General features: G+C 41.9%; 4 protein-coding genes across 14 annotated transcripts in view; 1 reads left to right on the forward strand and 3 right to left on the reverse strand.

Annotated features, from left to right (window-relative positions):
* si:dkey-23f9.4 (hydrolethalus syndrome protein 1 homolog) overlaps positions 1-5,675 on the forward strand; it is a 6,364-nt gene extending 689 nt beyond the window's left edge. For all 5 annotated transcript variants that reach the window (XM_034601149.1, XM_034601159.1, XM_034601179.1 and 2 more), the window contains 11 exons: positions 11-148; positions 292-414; positions 513-586; positions 1,098-1,321; positions 1,462-1,517; positions 4,398-4,546; positions 4,626-4,671; positions 4,750-4,804; positions 4,916-4,997; positions 5,092-5,118; positions 5,496-5,675. In XM_034601149.1, coding sequence (XP_034457040.1) covers positions 11-148; positions 292-414; positions 513-586; positions 1,098-1,321; positions 1,462-1,517; positions 4,398-4,546; positions 4,626-4,671; positions 4,750-4,804; positions 4,916-4,997; positions 5,092-5,118; positions 5,496-5,624 — 1,103 coding nt within the window. In that variant the 3' untranslated portion in view covers positions 5,625-5,675. The remainder of the gene's footprint in view (positions 1-10; positions 149-291; positions 415-512; positions 587-1,097; positions 1,322-1,461; positions 1,518-4,397; positions 4,547-4,625; positions 4,672-4,749; positions 4,805-4,915; positions 4,998-5,091; positions 5,119-5,495) is intronic.
* Positions 5,676-5,679: 4 nt separating this feature from the next.
* Positions 5,680-10,316, reverse strand: mrpl4 (mitochondrial ribosomal protein L4). Of its 4 annotated transcripts, none has more exons than XM_034601207.1 (9): positions 10,152-10,316; positions 7,806-7,863; positions 7,478-7,649; positions 7,251-7,302; positions 6,877-6,994; positions 6,608-6,714; positions 6,270-6,379; positions 6,060-6,187; positions 5,680-5,966 (listed from the first exon to the last, which is right to left on the reverse strand). In XM_034601207.1, the coding sequence occupies exons 1-9, from the start codon at positions 10,197-10,199 to the stop codon at positions 5,707-5,709; spliced, it is 1,053 nt and encodes a 350-aa protein (XP_034457098.1). In that variant the 5' UTR covers positions 10,200-10,316; the 3' UTR covers positions 5,680-5,706. The 4 variants fall into 4 exon arrangements, with proteins under 4 accessions (XP_034457098.1, XP_034457091.1, XP_034457107.1 ...); XM_034601200.1 differs by having other exon boundaries at positions 7,806-7,887; XM_034601216.1 differs by having other exon boundaries at positions 5,718-5,982; positions 6,065-6,187; positions 7,806-7,887.
* Positions 10,317-11,403: 1,087 nt separating this feature from the next.
* si:ch211-69b7.6 (neuroblast differentiation-associated protein AHNAK) lies at positions 11,404-16,013 on the reverse strand. Of its 4 annotated transcripts, none has more exons than XM_034593740.1 (3): positions 15,580-16,013; positions 15,064-15,141; positions 11,404-14,442 (listed from the first exon to the last, which is right to left on the reverse strand). In XM_034593740.1, the coding sequence occupies exons 1-3, from the start codon at positions 16,010-16,012 to the stop codon at positions 12,035-12,037; spliced, it is 2,919 nt and encodes a 972-aa protein (XP_034449631.1). In that variant the 5' UTR covers position 16,013; the 3' UTR covers positions 11,404-12,034. The 4 variants fall into 4 exon arrangements, with proteins under 4 accessions (XP_034449631.1, XP_034449640.1, XP_034449622.1 ...); XM_034593749.1 differs by having other exon boundaries at positions 11,404-13,804; positions 14,474-15,141; XM_034593731.1 differs by having other exon boundaries at positions 11,404-13,719; positions 13,783-15,141.
* On the reverse strand, positions 16,014-21,273 carry LOC117766562 (neuroblast differentiation-associated protein AHNAK-like). Its single transcript, XM_034593739.1, has 8 exons — positions 20,980-21,273; positions 19,460-19,504; positions 19,247-19,358; positions 18,781-18,914; positions 18,337-18,670; positions 18,203-18,294; positions 16,137-18,067; positions 16,014-16,029 (listed from the first exon to the last, which is right to left on the reverse strand). The coding sequence occupies exons 2-8, from the start codon at positions 19,460-19,462 to the stop codon at positions 16,014-16,016; spliced, it is 2,622 nt and encodes an 873-aa protein (XP_034449630.1). The 5' UTR covers positions 19,463-19,504; positions 20,980-21,273.
* Positions 21,274-22,556: the final 1,283 nt, after the last annotated feature.

A 22,556-nucleotide genomic window follows, 5' to 3' on the forward strand; every position in this document is an offset into this window, starting at 1 on the left:
TGCTCGTCAGGTCTCTCTCCACCTCCTCCACGTGAAGCTGTAAACACGATGGACGCTCTGGATTTCTCCGAAGAGGAGATTCAACAGCAGCTGGCGATCCTCGGCTACAGGAACATACCGAAGCACCGGCTGCAGGAATTCAAGCAAGGTCACACCGAATGTCCTCTAGCTCTCGTCCTGTCGCGTAGCTCGATCGTGACCTTTAAACATTCACATTATTAGCATCTCTAGAAAATAGTGTATATATCAGGAGAAGAGTGTTTAAACTTGTTCGGTCTTTCTTTGTGTCAGATCTTGATGAACTGATTCGACGTGGAGAATGGAAAACCCTCGCGTCGCCCACACAGACGGACGCCACCGAACCTCACCCAGCCCCAACTCGGCCGAGTCCTCCTCCCTACACCAAAGAAAAAGGTCAGGACATTGGATTCCAACTCTTTTCTATTTCACACACGTCGCCCTTTGGAGATTTCCCCCCCCCACAAAACATCGTTGTGTTTTTTCCTCCACAGTCAGTCAGTGCTACTTTCAAGGCAGTGACGAGGGATTTTTCTTGCATTCGACCAAAACAGACCATGAAAGTCAGGTAAGAATTTAATATATACTACATTTGATGTCCTGATTAATACAGAAAACTTAATGTCAGCATTCAGCAGCACTAAATACTGGTATCAGAGAAACTTTAATGGTTTTAGTTCCAGTGTAGTGTAGGTTTTGCTGCAGTCACAGTTTAACAGTGACATTCAGCTTTTATTCAGGGGCAAATCCAAACAGAGATCGTGATGGAATTTTGTACATTTTGAATATGTTATAACCTTATTTAACCCCTAATATTCTAAGTCTGACACTTAAGTACTAACACACAACATAGGCTATTTAAATTCGTTGCACTTAAATAAAACATTAAAGGTTTTTCAAATGATATCTTTTAGCAGAAGGTTGATTTAGAGTCATAATCTTGTCGGTGTCACAAGGGAAGACACCAGATTATTCTAGAAAGTGTTTGCTGCTGTTTTACTGTCGTACAAGATAAAACGGAGACAAGACAAATCCTACTTTCACATGTGATGGAGTAATACCACGTCTTTAACACACAGGTGCACAACACGAGTCGGAGCAGACGCTGTGAACAGCAGCAGGGAAACCGGGACTCGTACGCCCGATACTCTGTGGCTCCGAAGCTCCAGCTGCCCTCGGGAGCCCCCAGCAGGCGGCAGGTGGAGCAGGACCCCGAGGACACCCTCCACCCGTCATTCACAGACAGCTGCACATCTCCCCCTGACTCCCAGGGGCGACGCCTAATCAAGAGGAAAGTCCTCAGGTAAATTCTTACAAGATGAGTGTGTTTCCATTTATCCTGCTGACAGGAAGAAACATTCATTTGTTAGCGTGAGTCCAGAGTTCAGATTTATTTGTCATTGCAGCTGAGCATTAACACAGATGTTTATTTTCTGCTTAAAGGAAACATGAAGGACAATCGCTCGTCTGTGATGAATCGTTCTTCAGTGAAGACTCAGGTAAAGTCAACTCAGCTGTTTGTAGAAATTCAATTCAGTCAATGTAATTGTTATAATTATCTTTATTCAACATGTTTCAAAGGCCAAATAAAAATCATCAAATGTATTCAAATAGACAGAGGATTTGGCAGAGATCGTGCAGGATGTTATTTATTAAAACTAATATTCAGAAGAATATATACATATACAGTATATACATATACAGTATATACAAACCTCCAGCTCCCCCACAGTCTCCTGAAGTTCACTCAAGCTGCACCAAATCACACACACTCCTAAATGTGATATTTATCAAGATCCATGAATTATTCTCTGAAATCAGTAAAAAAAATTGTCTCACAATGTGAAAGACAAAAATAAAAAAGGTCCTGGATCCGCACCAGTAGTGAACTGGTTCTTTCTTGGCCCATTTCCCATCCTCCTTGTTTTTCAAGGTTCAAGATTACTTGATTTGTCCCAAAGGAAATATGTCTGCACAGGGGTGGAAACTATAAATAACAATAAATAACTATAAAAGACACAAAAGGTTTCATGAGAAACATTTATTTAAGATCTTTATTGTCCCACAACAATGAAACATCTTCCACTGGTTGAGTGACTGGTTCCGTGTGTCTGCTACATCTCTGTGTCGAGTTCATGTCACTCTCCTGTAAAGTAAAGGCCCAAAATACCTTAATTCAATCGAACTGTGGGATTGAGTGATATGAAATTTAATAAAAGGAATACATAATAACAAAGCACAGATGTAATACCTCTGGTCACCAGCAGCAGGTGCTGTTTTGGCAGTAAAAGGAAGATGGGGAGGATCTTGGATTTCAGCTTAATCCTCTTAGCTCCTTCCTTAAGCGCTTTGCCTCCGCAGCTCAGTCTGCACACACCTCAGCAGAGTGCAAGTGTCCAACATGTACAAAATGTACAACGCTCAGTGGGACGAGGGCAGCGAAGACGACAAGAATTGTCTCAGCTCGTCCTTTTGGACCGACGAGGAGGAGGAGGAGGAGATAGAGCGAGTGGTCAGTGAAGAAGACTCCAAAGCTGAAGCCAAGAGGGCAGAGGCGACTTCAGAGAAGGAAAATGGAAGTAGTGATGAAGAGGGGGAGGAGATTAAGCGAGTGGTTGAAGAAGAAGAGTGGAAACCTGTAGACGAGGCAGAGGAATCTTCACAGGAGGCTTCAGAGGAAAAACCTGCCATGAAGAACCAGGAGAACTTCACCGGAGAGAGTTCTGAAGATGGAAGTGATGAGGAGGTGGAAGAAGAAGAAGACGGGGCAGATGATGAGGAAGGTGGAAGTGATGAGGAGGAGGAGGAGGAAGATGATGATGAGGAGGAGGAGACTGAACGAGAGGTTAATGAAGACGAGTCCAAACTTGTTCCCGAAGCAGAGGACTCTTTCAAGGAGGCTTCAGAGGAGGAAAACCCTGAGGTGAAGAACCAGGAGAACTTCACCAGAGAGAGTTTAGAAGATGGAAGTGATGATGATGAGGAGGAGGAAGAAGGGGAGGAGATTGAGAGAGTGGTAAATAAAGACGAGGCAGTGGAATCTTCACAGGAGGCTTCAGAGGAGGAGAAACCTGATATGAAGAACCAGGAGAACTACAGTGAGGAGAGTTCTGAAGATGGAAGTGATGAGGAGATGGAGGAAGAAGAAGAGGGGGCGGATGATGAGGAAGATGGAAGTGATGAGGAGGAAGATGAAGGGGAGGAGACGGAACAAGAGTTTAATGAAGAAGAATCCAAACTTGTTGCCAAGTTAGAGGACTTTCTCCAGGAGGCTTCAGAGGAGGAAAAACCTGAGGTGAAGAACCAGGAGAACTTCACCACAGAGAGTTGTGAAGATGGAAGTGATGAGGAGGAGGAGGAAGAGGAGGAGATTGAGCGAGTGGTCAATGAAGACGATTCCAAACCTTTAGCCGAGACAGAGGAGGAACAATCTGAGGTGAAGAACCAGGAGAACTTCACCAGAGAGAATTCAAAATGTGGAAGTGATGATGACAAGGAGGAAGAGGAGGGAAACTGCACCGGCAGTTGTAGCAGTCCGGCTCAGAGTCTGATGACCTCCGGCTACGGCACCTACAGACCAGAGGAGCAGGAGGGAGGAGACTACCGAGACGACCACACCATCACAGAGTTTGACCAGGACAGTCGAGGAGACGTGTCTGAAATGAGAGACGACGAAGAAGAAGACAATCGTTCACTTAGCAGCTTCGGCGGGTTTGAAATCGAATCCACACGAGAGCGAGGAAACGTCCAGACTCGTCCAGAGAGCGTGTTAGAGAACGAAGACCAGAAGGAACCTGGAGCTGATGGAGCGGCGTGGAGCTCAGATGGTCGACGTGAAGAGGACGACGTCCCAGACTCTGAAAACAAAGACGGGACTAATGAACGGCCGGAGGGACGACAACACGTCGCTGGGATCGAAGACGGGTTCATGTCGGGTGAGAAGCATTTGGAAAATGGGAAGAATCCCGAAGAGGGAACAGGAAGTGAAAAACCCGATGAAGAGGAGTGGGACGTTAAAGTGGAGAGAGAAGTCGAGGACGAAGATCCCGACGAGTCTTCGAGCAACAAGGACATAAAGTTCATCGACTCCAAAGTGGATTTCAGTTGGATGGCGTACGACGATATGGAGTGGGAGGGGAACCTCAGGCAGAAGAAGGGTGGTTGGTTTCCTGTTCCTGTTGTTTCCTCCGTCATGTTTTCACCTTTGTCCTTTTTGGTTTAGCTTGAATCTAATAAAGTCTTTTAGCAGCTCTGCACTTTGGTACAGATCCAAACTAAAGTCTGGATTTAGATCTGGTTCCATCGTGTTTTCGGCCGTTGCAGGCTAACCAGAGGAATCTTGGGTAATCTCGTTGATTGATTCTGATGTTTCTTGGCAGCGAGCTGTCTGGAGGAAGGACTGGCGGAGCTTCACGTGTCCTCGTCCACTCAGCAGGACTTTGAGACGGAGAACGAAGACGTCCCCAGTCACAGCTCGGAGGAGGACAGGATCTCGTTGAGTGCTTTTGAATCCTACATCAGCCGCATGGTGGGTAACGTAGTCTAACTGTACTAAAGTGTCCTTGAAGATGGTTCGTCAGTAAATCTCTTTCAATCTCGTTTTGTAGACTGAATCTGAAAGTGAATACGACCTCAGGCCCAAACCGAAATCCTGTAAGTCGACACCCACACAATACACCAGAGTGTGTTTTCATTCGGACTCTTAACGAACCCGTTTCTCTTTATCTTCAGTCATCCGACCGGTGCTGAATCAGCAGAGCCTAAAGAAAACAGACCCAGTGACCAAGTAGGTTAAAGATCTGTCAGACTCCTCAACTCGTCCTGAGCTGAAGACAAAACCGGCGTCAGCAGGTTCTGACGGTTGTTGACTCGTTGATGACGTTTTCTCCTCCTGCAGGTATTTTCAGTACAAGCAGTTCTGGGAAGCGTTTAAAGTCCCGGGAGAGAAAGACCGACGAGCTCTGCGCTGGGAGATCAGGGTAAAAATAACCTCTGTACTAGAAGAACCACATGTTCACTTCTTAAGCTTCATGTCGTTTCTTTAATATTAATCGTTTTTCCCTCGGTTTTCAGGAACGTCTCGCACACGAGCCTCCACCTGTAAGTCTTACTTCTCCAGCTCTTCTCAATATTCTACCACTCACATTGTCAAGCATAGGTTTAAATAACCTGTTCACTTGTTTTTAATGTCGACAACATGCTCGTGTTCACATTAAGATTTTGTATTTAATAAAACACAGTTGAAAGTTTGATCTCTCGCTGTGTTTCACTGAACAAGAGTTTCTAAAACCACACACATTTTAAAGCAGTGATGCATTTGTACGACCTCAACACATAAAACTTTACTAGACACTCGTCACAGGCCGTTCAGTGAGGTGGTAAAACATTTCTAATCTTTTCTAGAAAAGCTCAGACTTGAAAAACCTTTTATTTGAGTTGTTCTTAGCGTTGAAGTCTGGGTTTGTTCTGTGTTGCAGACTAAACCTCGGAGGGTTTTGGTGCCCAACACCTACATCGTGCCAACAGAGAAGAAGCGAGCGGCGCTCCGCTGGGAGATCAGGAACGATTTAGCCCACGGCCTCCTTCCTCACAAGCTCACTCATTGACTTTAGACATTTCTCTCCTTTGAGATACTTTTATTAAAACTTTGTACTGTTTTTTTTTTTGTTTTTTTTTAAATCGCATTATTTATTCATGACTTTTGTACATATTCGAAATATAATAAAGACAAAGAAAACAACAGTGAGTGAATATATTACAGGTCTTGTTTTCTATTGGAAGTCGGAGTAGGGGAGTTTGAACGAGTACAGAGGCGTGAACCGCTGGTCGTGCCACAGCAGCTTGTCCTCCAGGAACTTCACTGTTTCCAGAGTGAGGACGACGGCTTCGTGCTTCAACAGGCTGTGGACGTTCAGACCTGACGGAGACAAACACGTGTGACTGACAGGAGAGCAGAACCTGAGGCTCCACACTTAGACTTTAAATACACATCCTGAGATATGAAGCTGATGGGAAATTATCATTTAGGATTAAAGGGGGGTGGCACTGCAGGTATAATAACGACAATATAAAAACCACAAAGCCCTGTGACTCACCAATGGCTGGAATGATGTTCACGGTCTTCAGGTTCGCTGTGGCCTGAAGAATATTTTGAGGAATCTCTTCACCTCTGAAAAGAGCGAGAACAAACGTCAGCGCCGAGCAAACGACGTTTGATTAGTGGAACACGAGGTTCAGTCACTGATACTCACACATCTACGATCAACACCGACTCCCCCCAGTGTCGGAGTCTGATGAGGTCCAGCAGGTACTGGGAGTCGGGAGTGGGGATGTTCAGAGAGTCCACGATGTGAAGGTAGTCCTGGGAAAACAACGACATGATGTCAAACACGACTAGAACATCTGTCGAGCTCATTCCTCCAAATCTCTGACAATCGAATTACACACACTCAGAAATATCAGATCCATGAAGAGTTTCTTTAGAGCTCGACGGACTGACTGACGTTTCCATTAAACAGACTCGTGCTGCAAAATGCTTCCATCAACACAGTCTGGATTCTGTGTGTGAGTGAGTTCAGGTTCCTGTTACCTGCGCCATCTTGGAGCTCAGCGCCACCTTGAGTCCTTGCACTCGAACCTTCATGGGCAACATGTAGTAGTAGCTGGTCGGTCCTCTGGGGCCGTGGGACACTCCGCCTGAGAGACACACATCAACCCGTCAGACCTGAAGACTCAGCTGCTTCTGGGACAATATATCTTTATACTTTTTCACATTTAACTGTATTTTTGACTCTTTCAGTTTATATTAAAACTGAAGAGAGCAGGAGTTGAATAACAGTTCTCATTAAACCCAGTCACCTCCTCTCCACAGCGGGGATCGGATGCTGCCCTGACGAGCTCGGCCGCTTCCCTTCTGTTTCCACGGTTTCTTGCCGCCACCTCTGACCTCTGACCTGACCTTCGTGTTGGCGTGGCTCTGAGAGACGGAGACAAAGGTCAGAGACGTGTCCAGGTTCTGTGTGCGACGTCCGACTCTCGCTGCTCGAAACAACGACCCTGATCCTCCGCTCAGTAAAAACTGACTCATACAATTCTACATCTTGAAGCTAATATTAGAGTTTCTCTTTCCCACGTGTTTTAACTAACCTTTAACTTTAACCTGAAGGTTCTTCCCAGTTCATCTCATGACAAAACATAAATTACAAGCATTTCAAAGTAAAACTGTAACTTACAATTCTTTTGAAATTCCTCTGCCACGTTTCGACGTTGTGAAGGATATCGAGCCTGAGAGGAGAGAAAACCAACAACCGATGAACCAGGATTCAAACCAAACTTCCACTTCAGACGTTTTCCTTTAAAACTCGATGTAAAGATCGGTTTCCTCAGGAGTTCTGGGTTCGAGGACGTCGTCTGAGCAGTTTAAAAGTGGGAATCTTGACAAGACTGAACTCTACTTTACCTCGGAGCCACTGCAAAGACGTCCGGGTGGAGCTGCGCCAAACCCAAGGGCTCGCCGTCCTGCGTCTCCAGAGTCTCCACCCACGTGTGGACGGGGCTCAGGTGAGCGGGAACAGCAGCATCGCACCTCCTCAGAAGAGGCAGCGAGGAATCTGCAGGAGGCGGCGCGCGCTCTGACGGAGGAAACACGAGTCAGACAAAGTCTCTGTGGTATCTCTATCTCTGTGGAAATTATTATTTTATATCATTTGATCCACAAAAATCGAAGTAGGCGTCGCCAGCGTGGAGCCATGAAAACGACCTGTTGACGAGTCACGTGTCCGACTCACTTAATCTGGCCGGATCCACGAGGTTTGACGGCAGCAGTAGGTTTGGAGGCAGAGCGCTCTGAGCGGAGAAGGACGAGGAAAACTGGAGGAGCAGAAAACTAGAGTTAGTTTGAGAACAAAACTAAATCAAAAACTTTAACGATATTATAAATAATAAAGTTAGGGTTGAACCTCGTGTCTGACTGAACCACCTAAAATAAAACTTTATGTAATCCAATGAATAAAGGTTTATACAAATCAATGTAGTAGTTGTTGACACTTCAAACCATCGTGTTCTGACGGCAAAGACAAACATCGCAGACAAATAACAAATCTATTTTTATAAAAACGATCAGTTTGACTGGAAATTAACGTGCAATCGATCTGATGATTCATAAATCACATGATTGTTTTAATGTGTTTCCTGTAAACAAACCCTGATTATAAATATTATGATCAGATTCAGTATCAGCGGCTGTTTAATCAGTATTAGTTTGAATCCTGAAGATTCAATGTGTGCACGTGCTGCGGAATCAATAATCAATAACTGATGAAAGGAATAATATCTAATCTGAATGAAACCACGTGAACACGCTGAGTTACTGTCACTTCATATTTATCTTCTTCATATTTATCTACTCTTCATATTTATCTCTTCTTCACATTTATCTCTCCATATTTATCTCTTCTTCATATTTATCTCTTCTTCATATTTATCTGTTCTTCATATTTATCTCTTCTTCATATTTATCTGTTCTTCATATTTATCTCTTCTTCATATTTATCTGTTCTTCATATTTATCTCTTCTTCACATGTATCTCTTCTTCATATTTATCTGTTCTTCATATTTATCTCTTCTTCATATTTATCTGTTCTTCATATTTATCTCTTCTTCATATGTATCTACTCTTCATATTTATCTCTTCATATTTATCTCTTCTTCATATGTATCTACTCTTCATATTTATCTCTTCTTCATATTTATCTACTCTTCATATTTATCTCTTCTTCATATTTATCTGTTCTTCATATTTATCTCTTCTTCATATTTATCTGTTCTTCATATTTATCTCTTCTTCATATTTATCTGTTCTTCACATGTATCTCTTCTTCACATGTATCTCTTCTTCATATTTATCTCTTCTTCATATTTATCTCTTCTTCATATTTATCTCTTCTTCATATTTATCTCTTCTTCACATGTATCTCTTCTTCACATGTATCTCTTCTTCATATTTATCTCTTCTTCATATTTATCTATTCTTCATATTTATCTCTTCTTCACATGTATCTCTTCTTCACATGTATCTCTTCTTCACATTTATCTCTTCTTCATATTTATCTCTTCTTCATATTTATCTCTTCTTCATATTTATCTCTTCTTCACATTTATCTCTTCTTCATATTTATCTCTTCTTCACATGTATCTCTTCATATTTATCTCTTCTTCACATGTATCTCTTCTTCACATGTATCTCTTCTTCACATGTATCTCTTCTTCACATTTATCTCTTCTTCACATTTATCTCTTCTTCATATTTATCTCTTCTTCATATTTATCTCTTCTTCACATGTATCTCTTCATATTTATCTCTTCTTCATATTTATCTCTTCTTCACATTTATCTCTTCTTCACATGTATCTCTTCATATTTATCTCTTCTTCACGTGTATCTCTTCTTCACGTGTATCTCTTCATATTTATCTCTTCTTCACGTGTATCTCTTCTTCACGTGTATCTCTTCTTCACATGTATCTCTTCATATTTATCTCTTCTTCACGTGTATCTCTTCTTCACGTGTATCTCTTCTTCACATGTATCTCTTCTTCACGTGTATCTCTTCTTCACATGTATCTCTTCTTCACATTTATCTCTTCTTCATATTTATCTCTTCTTCATATTTATCTCTTCTTCACATGTATCTCTTCATATTTATCTCTTCTTCACATGTATCTCTTCTTCACATTTATCTCTTCTTCATATTTATCTCTTCTTCACATGTATCTCTTCATATTTATCTCTTCTTCACATGTATCTCTTCTTCACATTTATCTCTTCTTCACATGTATCTCTTCATATTTATCTCTTCTTCATATTTATCTCTTCTTCATATTTATCTCTTCTTCACATTTATCTCTTCTTCACATGTATCTCTTCATATTTATCTCTTCTTCACGTGTATCTCTTCTTCACGTGTATCTCTTCTTCACATTTATCTCTTCTTCACATGTATCTCTTCATATTTATCTCTTCTTCACGTGTATCTCTTCTTCACGTGTATCTCTTCTTCACATTTATCTCTTCTTCACATGTATCTCTTCATATTTATCTCTTCTTCACGTGTATCCCCTCTTTTCGTCACTCACCCTTTTCGCGGATCCTCTGGTAAAAACCATCAAAGACAAACGAAACATCTTCGGTTTGTTTTTTCTCTTTGAATCTTCAACTGGAAACAAACATTTTAAAACCGAAGCAGCGAGTTCGCGTCGCACATCTGAGGAAGAAGGTCGCGCTCGGGAGCCGCCGGCGCATGTGTTTGACGTCACAGGGGAAGACACACGCGCCTCCTCGCGGCTGGAGGAAGTGAAACACCCGGAAGTAAAATAAAAATAAAATATGAATAAAAGTAAGAATAAACAAAAAAATAAACATATCATTTTATAGGTATTTGATCCAAATATGGAATAAAATGTTAAAATTTAAAGGATAAGTTTGAGTTTCCATCAAAAGGTTTTGATAAATTCAAGGTTTATTTCTCACTGTGAATATTGGCAGGGAAATTATTTTTGTTGTAGCTCGGTCTAATATGAGGAATTAAAATAAGACTAATATAACTTTACATCAGAGACATGATCAATAATTAACTAGAAGGTAAAATGAACTAAAAGAAGCAAGAAATAAAAAATAAAAGCAAAAATCTGAAATTAATTGAAGTTAAAAAATTCCAAGAGGTACAAGAAATAAAGTAAAAAGTGAAACGAACACTTTAAAGAATAAAAGAAATTAATAAAAGCAAAGCAAACAAATTGAAAGCAAAAATTATCAAAAGAAATAAACTAAGATTTTTCAATATATATGTAGTTTGTGGGGAAAATAGTAACAATAACAAATTGTAGCAAACCTAATCATTAAAATATATTTTTTTAATAATTTATACCAATATATCATATAATAATAATAAACAGAATTAAAAAAGATAACTAGCAAAACGCCAATTAAATCAACAAGATAAATAACACAAATTAATATAATAATCACACAGAAAGCAATTCTAGCTCAAAACGTAACAAATTTATGACAATAATCAGAAAAGTTAAACTTAAAGAGCGACCACGGCCACAAGATGGAGGATGTTTAAGTTGAGAGGATGTTCTGCTCCGAGGATCCAATGAATCCAAGTTACAGATGTGTCTGGAAGTTTTGGGTTCACGACCTCTTTATTAAAGAAGTCTCGACTCCTCCTCTTCATTCGGACTGTGACAAACTTTCTTCTTAAAACGATTGAAGTTCTGTGTGAAACTGCGTTCAGCAGATTTAGTCAAATCACAGTCTTATATTATTATATTATAATATTTCAGTTTAGTTAGGAAACAAATACTCACAACATTTTAATGAACATTTATTTAAACATTTTTCACACAGTTAAATAAAAACATGCTGAACATTTTTAATTGTTTAATTTTCACCTTTAAAATGGTCTGTTTACATATTTAGATATACACAGTATAGTCATCTTAAATATTTCATTATTATTTCATTAAGTTACAGCTCAAACATGTCAGAAGCAAAAATGTAAAATAAAACTTAACTATATACATTTCTATTGAATATAAAATAAAGAAGCTTTTTCAGAACATTTGTACAAAACAATAGAAAAATATGCAAAAATCTGGATATTTTAACACAAAATAACTTTTTATCCTTGTAATCCAGAAGTTTCCTCCTCGACTTTCAACATCAGCAGTAAAATTAGTATTTAGAGATTTTACAATCTTTGGTTGTAACTTTGATGTACATACAAACAAGTATTGTGTAGTATTAAATCTCATGTTACACAACATTTGTGCAAGAATACAGCTTTATAAAGTAATTTGCATCATTACAAAGCTGCTTTATGTTCACAAATTCAAACGAAATACAAAATGACACATTTGATGAAAATTATACATCATTATACATCTTAAAATCCACCCAATACAAAACAGAAAATGAACAGAAAGTGTTGCCGTCGCTTGTGGAAGCAGGAGACCTACACGAGGTCGGCGAAAACGAAAGTTGAACCTTTCGGGTCGTTTTGATTTGGAACTTCGAGTTCCACGTTTCCTGAGTGAAAGTCAAGTCCTCCGAGTGTGTTGTATTTACGATTTGGCATCCTTTGGTTCTGCGTGTGAGCGGGGAAAGAGGTGACGTAGTATCCGTCTGAACTGTTGGGTACTCGTACTCTGGGATCTCGTGCACTAACATCAGCTTGCACTGTTCTCTGGTGCTTTGAATATATGTAACCAGCTGGAATCCTCCTGGTGTGTACGGCGTCCATCATGTCAATATCAAGACCTGATGGGGGGAACCCCTGTCTGTAGTCACGTGAGGCCTGGGCGTCCAGCTTCGCACCTCTGGCTCTAAGTACGTGATCCTTTCCTGTGAAATCATCGATGTTAAGATCTGAACGGTGGCCAAACCCTGCGTCCGCCACAGGGAAGCTGTGGGCAGTGTTTCTATGTGACTTTCTATCACTGTGATGAAGTCTGACACCTCCATCTATGTCCAGATCAGGAGTCCTCATGTTCATGTCTGATCTGCGATTCTGATAAGAAGGTCCTCGGAAATTTAGTGAAGGATCATCAAGGTTAAGATCTGGATATTTGTAATGCAGCCCCGGACTCCTTGGTGCCGCTGTAGGAAAGCGGGGGTCGATGTTTGGAGCATTGACCCTCGGTCCTGAGATGTTCCCCTTTAATTCAACTGGTTTCATATTCAGTTTTGCATTGGGAGAAGAAAAGCCCTGATTCAGATCTGGACTTCCAAACTGAGGAAGCTTGAAAGAAGGGACATTGAATTGTCTGTCTGTCAGATCCAGATGAGTCTGGGGACCCTGGAAGTTTCCAGAGGGAACATTCATGTCATAGTCTGGACCCCTTATTCCTCCTTTGACCTGAGGGGCATTAAAGTTCATGTCAGGTCGGCCCAAGTTACCATCTATTCCCAGATCTGGTCGATTTGCATTGAGGTTGAACTTGGGACTTTTAAAATTTGTATTTGGCAGATTTATATCCGGTGCACTTAAACCAGGGCCTCTCAGTTTAGGCGCTGAAAGATTTATGTCTGGTGCATTTAAACTTGGCATTTTGAATTTTCCTTTTGCACCATTTACGTCAACATTTGGTAAATTCAGATCAGGTCCCCGCAGGTGTCCGTTTATGTCAACATTTGGCATTTTTGGTGTCTTGATCTTTGGCTTTTTGACCTTTGCATACGTTAAATCCATGTTGACATCTGGAGTGTTCATATCGAACTTTGGAGCTTTGAGGTCGACACTTGGGAAGTCCAGGTTGGGGGCATCAAGTCCACCTTTAATTTTTGGAGCTTTGAGATTAAAACCCGGTGTCTTGACGTCAAAGTTTGGGCCGTCCAACGATGGACCAGAAAAACCCACATCAGGCATTTTCAAATGTGGCTTTTTGATTCTTCCTGATGGGCCACCGAAGTCCACATCTGGCATTTCAAAGCCAGGTTTGGACCCTCGGAGGTTGACGTCAGGCGCATTAATGTCAAAGTCTGGGACGTCTAAACCGCCGTCAATCTCAGGTCCTTTTAGGCTCGGTAGACCAATTTTAGGCATTTTCATTTTGGGTATTTTAAACTTTGCTTTTGGTGAACCAAGGTTAATATCTGGAGTGTTAACATCTAACTTTGGAGCTTTAAGGTCCATGTTGGGTAAGTCCCAGTCAGGGGCACTAAGTCCACCCTTTACCTTTGGTGCTTTTAGCCTCAAATCTGGTGCATTCAGATCTGTGTTCATGTCCATATTTGGTCCTTTTGGCAATGTGCCTGAAAGATTAAATTTAGGCATTTTCAATTTGCCCGAGGGAGCTTTGACATCCCAGTCTGGAGCATGAAGCTCTGGCATTTTCATTTTACCTGACGGCATGTCTAGATTGAGCTTTGGGGCATTGAAATCCAGTTTGGGACTTTTAAGGTCGACCTTGGGCATGTTAAAGTCTGGTGCATTTATCCCACCACTGAGGTCGGGACCAGACAGATCTAGGTCAGGTGATCTGAGGTCTAAGTTAGGGCCATCTAACTTTGGACCAGAAAGCCCCAAATTAGGCAGGTTCAAGTTTGGCTTTTTGAATTTTCCGGATGGACCAGAAATATCAAAATCTGGCAAGTCTAAACCCCCTTTAGGACCTTTGAGGTTGAACTTTGGTGCATTGATATCCATGTCTGGACCATCGAAGTTTCCATCAACTTCAGGTCCTTTTAAGCCTGGGAGACTAAACTTTGGCATTTTCAGTTTTGGCATTTTGAACTTTCCTTTGGGTGAACCAATGTTGACATCTGGAGTGTTCATGTCTAACTTTGGAGCTTTAAGGTCCATGTTGGGTAAGTCCCAGTCAGGGGCACTAAGTCCACCCTTTATCTTTGGAGCTTTAAAATTTAGATCTGGTGCATTCAGATCTGTGTTCATGTCCATATTTGGTCCTTTTGGCAACGTGCCTGAAAGATTCAATTTAGGCATTTTCAATTTGCCCGAGGGAGCTTTGACATCCCAGTCTGGAGCATGAAGCTTTGGCATTTTCATTTTACCTGACGGCATGTCTAGATTGAGCTTTGGGGCATTGAAGTCCATTTTGGGGCTTTTCAGGTCGACCTTGGGCATGTTAAAGTCTGGTGCATTTATCCCACCACTGAGGTCGGGACCAGACAGATCTAGATCAGGTGATCTGAGGTCCAACTTAGGGCCACTTAACTTTGGACCAGAAAGCCCCAAGTCAGGCAGGTTAAAGTTTGGCTTTTTGAAATTTCCAGATGGACCAGGAATATCAAAATCTGGCAAGTCTAAATCGGCTCTAGGAGCTTTTACATTGACATTGGGTACATTCACATCAACATCTGGGGCATCCAAGTGTCCGTCAATCTCAGGCCCTTTGAAGCTTGGAAGACTAAACTTAGGCATCTTGAATTTGGGCAGTTTAAATCTTGATTTGGGTGAACCAATGTTGACATCAGGAGTGTTCACGTCTAACTTTGGAGCTTTAAGGTTCATGTTTGGTGCATTCAGATCTGTGTTGATATCCATATTTGGTCCTTTTGGCAACGTGCCTGAAAGATTAAATTTAGGCATTTTCAATTTGCCTTTGGGAGCTTTGACATCCCAGTTTGGAGCATGAAGCTCTGGCATTTTCATTTTACCTGACGGCATGTCTAGATTGAGCTTTGGGGCATTGAAATCCAGTTTGGGACTTTTAAGGTCGACCTTGGGCATGTTAAAGTCTGGTGCATTTAACCCACCACTGAGGTCGGGACCAGACAGATCTAGGTCAGGTGATCTGAGGTCTAAGTTAGGGCCATCTAACTTTGGACCAGAAAGCCCCAAATTAGGCAGGTTCAAGTTTGGCTTTTTGAATTTTCCGGATGGACCAGAAATATCAAAATCTGGCAAGTCTAAACCCCCTTTAGGACCTTTGAGGTTGAACTTTGGTGCATTGATATCCATGTCTGGCCCATCGAAGTTTCCATCAATTTCAGGTCCTTTTAAGCTTGGGAGGCTAAACTTTGGCATTTTCAGTTTGCCCGAGGGAGCTTTGACATCCCAGTCTGGAGCATGAAGCTCTGGCATTTTCATTTTACCTGACGGCATGTCTAGATTGAGCTTTGGAGTATTGAAATCCAGTTTGGGACTTTTAAGGTCGACCTTGGGCATGTTAAAGTCTGGTGCATTTATCCCACCACTGAGGTCGGGACCAGAGAGATCTAGGTTTGGGGATTTCAGGTTCAAGTTTGGGCCATCTAACTTTGGACCAGAAAGCCCCAAGTCAGGCAGGTTCAAGTTTGGCTTTTTGAATTTTCCAGATGGACCAGAAATATCAAAATCTGGCAAGTCCAAACCCCCTTTAGGACCTTTGAGGTTGAACTTTGGTGCATTGATATCCATGTCTGGACCATCGAAGTTTCCATCAATTTCAGGTCCTTTTAAGCTTGGGAGGCTAAACTTTGGCATTTTCATTTTACCTGACGGCATGTCTAGATTGAGTTTTGGGGCATTGAAATCCAGTTTGGGACTTTTAAGGTCGACCTTGGGCATGTTAAAGTCGGGTGCATTTATCCCACCACTGAGGTCGGGACCAGACAGATCTAGGTCAGGTGATCTGAGGTCTAAGTTAGGGCCATCTATCTTTGGACCAGAAAGCCCCAAATTAGGCAGGTTCAAGTTTGGCTTCTTGAATTTTCCGGACGGACCAGAAATATCAAAATCTGGCAAGTCCAAACCCCCTTTAGGACCTTTGAGGTTGACCTTTGGTGCATTGATATCCATGTCTGGACCATCTAAATTACCACTGATCTCGGGTCCTTTTAAGCTTGGAATACTAAACTTAGGCATCTTGAATTTGGGCAGTTTAAATTTTGATTTGGGTGAACCAATGTTGACATCTGGAGTTTTAACGTCTAACTTGGGGGCTTTCAGGTCCATGTTCGGTAAGTCCCAGTCAGGGGTGTCGATTCCCCCCTTTATCTTTGGTGCTTTCAAATTTAGATCTGGGGATTTCAGGTCTGCATTTATGTCCAAATTTGGTCCTTTTGGCAACGTGCTGGAAAGGTTGAATTTAGGCATCTGGAATTTGCCCGTGGGAGCGTCAATGTGCATGTCAGGAGCGTCCAGGCCAAAGTTTGGTTTCTTTATTGCTGGTCCTTTGAATTTACCTGAGGGCAAATCGAAGTCGACATCTGGACCAGAAAGATCGAGTTTGGGTTTATTAAAGTGCATCTCAGGTAAATTCAGATCTGGGGAACCAATAGCGCCTTGTAACTTGGGGGCTGAAAGATCAAAGTCTGGAGTGTTTACCTCGCCACCAAACCCTTTCATCTTCGGTCCTGACAATCCAAAATCTGGCATCTTCATTTTTCCTGAAAAACCTCCAATATCGGCATTCGGCATTTCCAGCTTTGACCTCGGGCCTTTCAGATCAAGTGAAGGTGCATCCATGTCAAACCCTGGTTTACTGAATTTCCATTTGGGTGAACCGATGTTTACGTCTGGAGCGTGGAGGTCCATGTCTGGTAAACCCACATCAGGAGCATCTATGCCTTTTAGCTTTGGGGATTTTAGATTTAGCTCCGGTGTTTTCATCCCTGCACTCACATCCACATCTTTAGTCTTTGGCAACGTTCCAAAGAGCTTCAATTTTGGTAATTTAATTTTTCTAGAGGGAACATCTGCATCAAGGTCTAATTTACCAGAGGGCACATTAATATCCATATCAGGGGTATTGAGGTCGAGCTTTGGTTTTTTGAGGTCAATACTCGGTAGATCGATGCCTCCTTTATATTCGGGGCCTTTCATTTTATGCCCAGAAAGCCCAAAGCCTGGCATTTTGATTTTTCCAGAATGACTTGAAATGTCGGCCGAGGGTACATTTAAGTTTGGGTCTACAAATCCAGCTCTGAGATTTGGTGCAGACAAATGCAGATCTGGTCCCTCGAAGTTTTCATTCAAATCTGGAACTTGAACGTCTGGTAAATCAAATTGGGGCATTTTAAACCGAGGAGCCTTGTATGTTCCAGACTGAGCCGTCAGGTCAGTTTTGGGTGGATTTACGTCAGGGGCGTGAATCTCACCTCTTATCTTTGGTGTTCTGAGATCAGGCATTCTAGCTTCACCGTTCCCAGAGAATCCAAATCTGGGCGTAGTGAGTTTACCGGCTGGAGCATCCAAATCTAAACCTGGAGATTTAAGATCAATCTTTGGTTTTTTAAGAGACGTTTTGAATTCATGTGAGTTCATATCAAAGTCTGGTCCATTGAGATCAAGCTGTGGTACATTAGCACCTGGCATTTCTAGGTCTAAGTCAGGGGATCTCCCAGATACACCGAATTTAGGTGACTCCACATAACCGGAAAAATCATCCACATTTAGATTTGGCTTTTTCAGTTTCTTGGAATGCTTGACATTGATTTTACGTGAAGGAACATCTGGGATATTGATATCTGGTGTCTCCAGTTTATATTCTGTTCCACTTAGAGAAGGTCCAGAGAGACCCAGGTCAGGCAGTTTGTATTTTGGCATTTTGAATTCATTTTCTGCTTCTTCAAAACCCACTTTGGGAAAGCTAGCGTTAAGGGATGGACCAGTGATATTTCCACGATTAAGATTCATCCCCATTTCAGGGGCACCAACACCGAAAGCTCCTACTTCTGGAGCTTTAAAAGTTCCTTTACCTTCCAGTCCAATCTGAGGTCTTTCAATATCTTGCATTGACAGGTCACCTGATGGACGGTCCCTGTTCAGATGGAAGTCTGGAGCGTCAAGCTGCGGATTTCTGGCCTCGACCTTCCATCTCGGTGCCTGGGTTCCACTTCGAGCAGCCCCACTCAAGCCGAGACCCAACGGTGGAAGATTCAGATTGCTGCCGTCTGTTAACGTTGCGTCATCAGATTCTGAGTCGGCGTCTTCATCAGATTCTGATGTTTGGCGCCTCCTGGTTTTCATAAGTCCAAAGTCCACTCCGAGGCGAGGCAGGTCCATGTCGTGTTTCAGGCCGATCTTGGACGAGCCGGCCACAGTTAGTTTGCCGTTTTCACGACTTTCATCGGCACCGAGCAAATCCGCCCTCATAAACCTCTTGATTTTGGCATTATAGAGTTTGTTGTAGGAATCCTTCAGCATCTACGAATACAAAACACAACTAATCTACAAGAATTCTTGCAACACAGTTTATAGCATAAAAAAAGATAGAACATATATGATATAAACGAAGTTATAAAATAATGGGTTACCGTCTTTGGACTCTTGTTCGCACACTGGTCCAGATCTCCGAGGCTCTTGCTCAGGTTGTTCCTGGTGAGGACTCGGACTTTGTCATCAAACGGCTCCATCACCTTCAGTACGTTTGCCCCCAAAACTTCATCCCCTGAAAAGGAAAGTTCAGATTTCTGTGTAAAACAATAACTTGTTCCAGGACTTTGAACCTGGCACAAACAAATCCAGGAGGTTTAGAGGTTCAGAGGGTTAACGCAACCGAATCACGACAGGAAACGGATTAATCAGCAAAGCAGTGTTAGATTGAAATGTTTTTAAGAAACTTGTATAAATGGAGGAGCAGAAATAGTGGAGGGTTTTACATTACTGTTAATAAAAAAACACAAAAAATGACAATAAAGCCTAATGTCTTGAATTTTTGAGGCATATTCTTGTGAAGCGACAACTTTAGACACTATTGTGTTCAACTTTCAGAGTTCGCACCTTTCTCCAGACGCTGATTGGCTGAATCCTGGCCGTTGATGAGCAGGCCTCCTTCCTCTGACGGCCCCAGGGTGATGGCATCCGACAGACTCTTTCCTCTGCGGTGACGCGACTGCGAGCAAAGACGTTTCATCAAGTGTTAAAAAACAGAAGCACAAAACCAAAGACTTTAAAAAGCAGCGTGGGAATGAAAGAGAATTCAAATGTTCGTACCATGATCCTCGTGTTTCAGTGTCGAGAAATTCTCTTTGACTAAATCTGCACGAGAAACAACAGGAGCAGAAAAGTTTAATTTCCAATTTGCTATTATCTGATCTCACAATGAGAGTAGGACTTTATTTACATCAGTACAAAAACTATTCTCATATCAGCTCGTGACCTGAGATAAAAAATACTTTTACTGAAGATTCAAAACTCCCAAACTAAAAGCGAGGGGGCGTCAGCGTCCCAGTTTGCAGACGGACGAGTGACAAACAGGAAACTCAGCAGGTATTTGAGTCATGTCCTCGGGCCGTTGGGTCTGGATGCAGGGAAACTACCAACCGGTTTATCCAGAGTCCTGCTGAGTTCTGTGGGCGTTTCCCTTTCTGGAAGCACATAAGGTCAAAGTAACCACACCCACCCACTGCTTTCTCTTTTTAGAAATCCTGAGATCTGAGAGAATCCACTTTGAAGGTCAAATCACATCAATAATAATAATAATAACAATTTGTATTTCATGGGGCCTTTCTAGACAAATAGGGAGAGAATATTATATCATAAATACACACATGAATATATTAGGAGACACAAACACCTCTTAATACAACATACAGTATGCAACACATGGATAGTTAGAAAGTATATATACATATATATATCAGTATATATACTGCAGTAATACACATAAGATATCAGGAGTTTCAGATGGGACAGACTTGGGTAAATTTAACTCATCTTCAGATCATTGGTGGAGTTTTTACATTTATTACAATCTGCATAATAAAAACATGTAATATTTATTACACTGTATATATCGTCGCATGTTTTATATTTACTTCTGTTCTTACTGCATGTTTTTACTACTCTTACTACTTTCCCTTTTTATTATCTTCCTTCGTCAGCGAGTTGTTTACAGCACAAACTTTACAAATCCACCAAACTAACTCACTGCGTTTATTCCATGATACAAAATACAAGATTATCAAGAATCTGGAGTTTATCGTATATTACGAAGAGCAGAGGAAGCAGCAGCAGATTTACGACTCGGACGGTTACACATTAAAGGTTTTACAGGCGAGTCAAAGTGCACATGGCTGCACTTAGAGAGAGGGGAAACCTTCAGGTAACATACAGTTGGTGTTGTTTACATTACAGTTTTTATCTTCAACTTGTACAGCAGCTTGTACCTGTGATTTAAACGCTGCTACATGATAAAGTTTATCATTATTATCATTATTAGTATTATTAGACTCATCCTTGATCAAACTCTGTGGATCGTCAGCACATTTCAGGGACAACAAAAGTCCAACGATATCAACACAGCGGTTGAAAGAAGAGAAAATAGAGAGTGTGAGAAATAAAGTCAAAGATTCAGCTCCGGGAATAAACTCGTCCATGATGGAAGCAAAACTATCAGAGGCTGAAACAGAAACTCGAGCCTCAGCCGACTCTCACCCAGAACCTGTCCCCTGCAGCACCGGGCCCCCGACAGGAGGGCCCCCCCACAGGAGGAGGCCGCACAGTGAACTCACCAGGGAGACGGAGCCCAGCATCCCTCAGGCAGCTGCACACATCTGGCCTCTGTGCTGGTCCCACAGTCCCAGTCCCAGTCCCGAGTCCACGCTGCTGGAGTCTGAGGTGAGGCGCCGCCTGTCAGGTGGACCAATGCCTGAGGAGAAGCAGACAAACAGGTTCAACGCTAAATGTCCCGCCTCCGTTAACTGTCAACACACATTCACTTCACACGCCCTCGTGCAAACACACCTTGACGACCACATGCCTGCGGCTCGCATGCACACAAACACACATCAGGAGGGAACAGCTCAATTTAAATGTCTGACCTGACGTCAACACACCTGCCGCCACATGCACATGTACTCTACACAGACACACACACACAGACAGACAGACAGACAGACAGACACAGACACAGACACACACACAGACACACATAGACAGACAGACACACAGACACACACACACACAGACAGACACACACACACACAGACAGACACACAGACACACACACACAGACACACACACAGACAGACACACAGACACACACACACACACACACACACACACACACACACACACACACAAGGTCACGGATGGAAGCTAAACTTTGAAAGGCACAGGAACATGAACACTCCCCCTGACAACACGATAAGTTTGTGGACAGGAGAGAAAAGCCGACCTGATGCGAGGGAGCGGCGGGCGTTCACTGTGACTCATCACACGTCAGAACCAGAGTTCAGCACATTCACAGTTATTATGTAAACGAGGCGGAAAAGGTCTGAGTGTGATTCCAAACTGTGACATAACAATGTTCTCACACTAACCTGCTGAGACTAAACAGGTACGACAACAATATTAATAACCTCTGTAGTTTCATTATTCACGAGCAGATGAGTTAAAGAAGTTGTTTGTGTGTTAAATTGATCAGCAGAACAGTCTGAGTTTAAATCCTTTAATTCAACGTTTACATTAGAGTCGGTCGATTTGAGCATCTGTTAACTCTGTCGAGTTCTTTTTCAAGCAAACATTTCTTAACATGTGAAGTTCCGTGTTCTTCAAATCTTCAGTTCAAAGCTTTACAGACCAAACAATGAATCAATAATCAACAGATTAATACATAATGAAAAGAATTGTTAGTTAGAAAACTTCCCAGCGCAGAATGAAACAGTCGAGGTTCAAACCAGTTGAATCAATTTAGCAAGTTTCTCTCGAAGAGTTTGTAAAAAACATTTCTCATCGTCGCCACAGAAAGAGACGAACACAAAGTGAATCCTCGTCTGACGGATTCATGTTAGAAAAACAGAACTTGAGTTTCTTCATTACAAAAACTTCTAATCTTAAAAAGGTTGTAGTTTAGTTGTGATGAGAGGGAACAGAAATAAAATAACCGATAAATTAACCAAGAAATCTCTGAGCTTATGATCTTATATAATTATTATAATAATAATAATAATCTTACACAAACATCCACAAAGTGCCGTGAACGTGCTTTTCATAGAAGAAACTAAACAGGGAAAAATAATTACAGTCTCATAGTGAACAGTGTAAACAAGGAAAATGTGAAGATGTGAATGAAACACGCAAAATTAAA

The sequence above is a fragment of the Hippoglossus hippoglossus genome, chromosome 1, assembly GCF_009819705.1.
Source record: "Hippoglossus hippoglossus isolate fHipHip1 chromosome 1, fHipHip1.pri, whole genome shotgun sequence".
Classification (NCBI taxonomy): domain Eukaryota; kingdom Metazoa; phylum Chordata; class Actinopteri; order Pleuronectiformes; family Pleuronectidae; genus Hippoglossus; species Hippoglossus hippoglossus.

What these genes read in the sequence shown, in the direction of transcription:
- mrpl4 (XM_034601200.1), bottom strand. Translation starts at nt 10,199, where the DNA reads ATGTTTCGTTTGTCTTTGATGGTTTTTACCAGAGGATCCGCGAAAAGG. An exon ending in TGAGCTCCAAGATGGCGCAG is followed by an intron (nt 6,380 to 6,607) that starts GTAACAGGAACC and finishes TTGTTTTCCCAG; the next exon opens with GACTACCTTCACATCGTGGA. An exon ending in GTTATTATACCTGCAGTGCC is followed by an intron (nt 5,967 to 6,059) that starts ACCCCCCTTTAA and finishes AGGTTCTGCTCT; the next exon opens with CCTGTCAGTCACACGTGTTT.
- si:ch211-69b7.6 (XM_034593721.1), bottom strand. Translation starts at nt 16,012, where the DNA reads ATGAAAATGCCAAAGTTTAGCCTCCCAAGCTTAAAAGGACCTGAAATT. An exon ending in GGATGTCAAAGCTCCCTCGG is followed by an intron (nt 15,142 to 15,579) that starts GCAAACTGAAAA and finishes AAGCTCCCAAAG; the next exon opens with GCAAATTGAAAATGCCTAAA.
- LOC117766562 (XM_034593739.1), bottom strand. An exon ending in CAATCAGCGTCTGGAGAAAG is followed by an intron (nt 18,915 to 19,246) that starts GTGCGAACTCTG and finishes TTTCCTTTTCAG; the next exon opens with GGGATGAAGTTTTGGGGGCA. An exon ending in GTAAAGGAACTTTTAAAGCT is followed by an intron (nt 18,068 to 18,202) that starts CCAGAAGTAGGA and finishes GAATTCAAAATG; the next exon opens with CCAAAATACAAACTGCCTGA.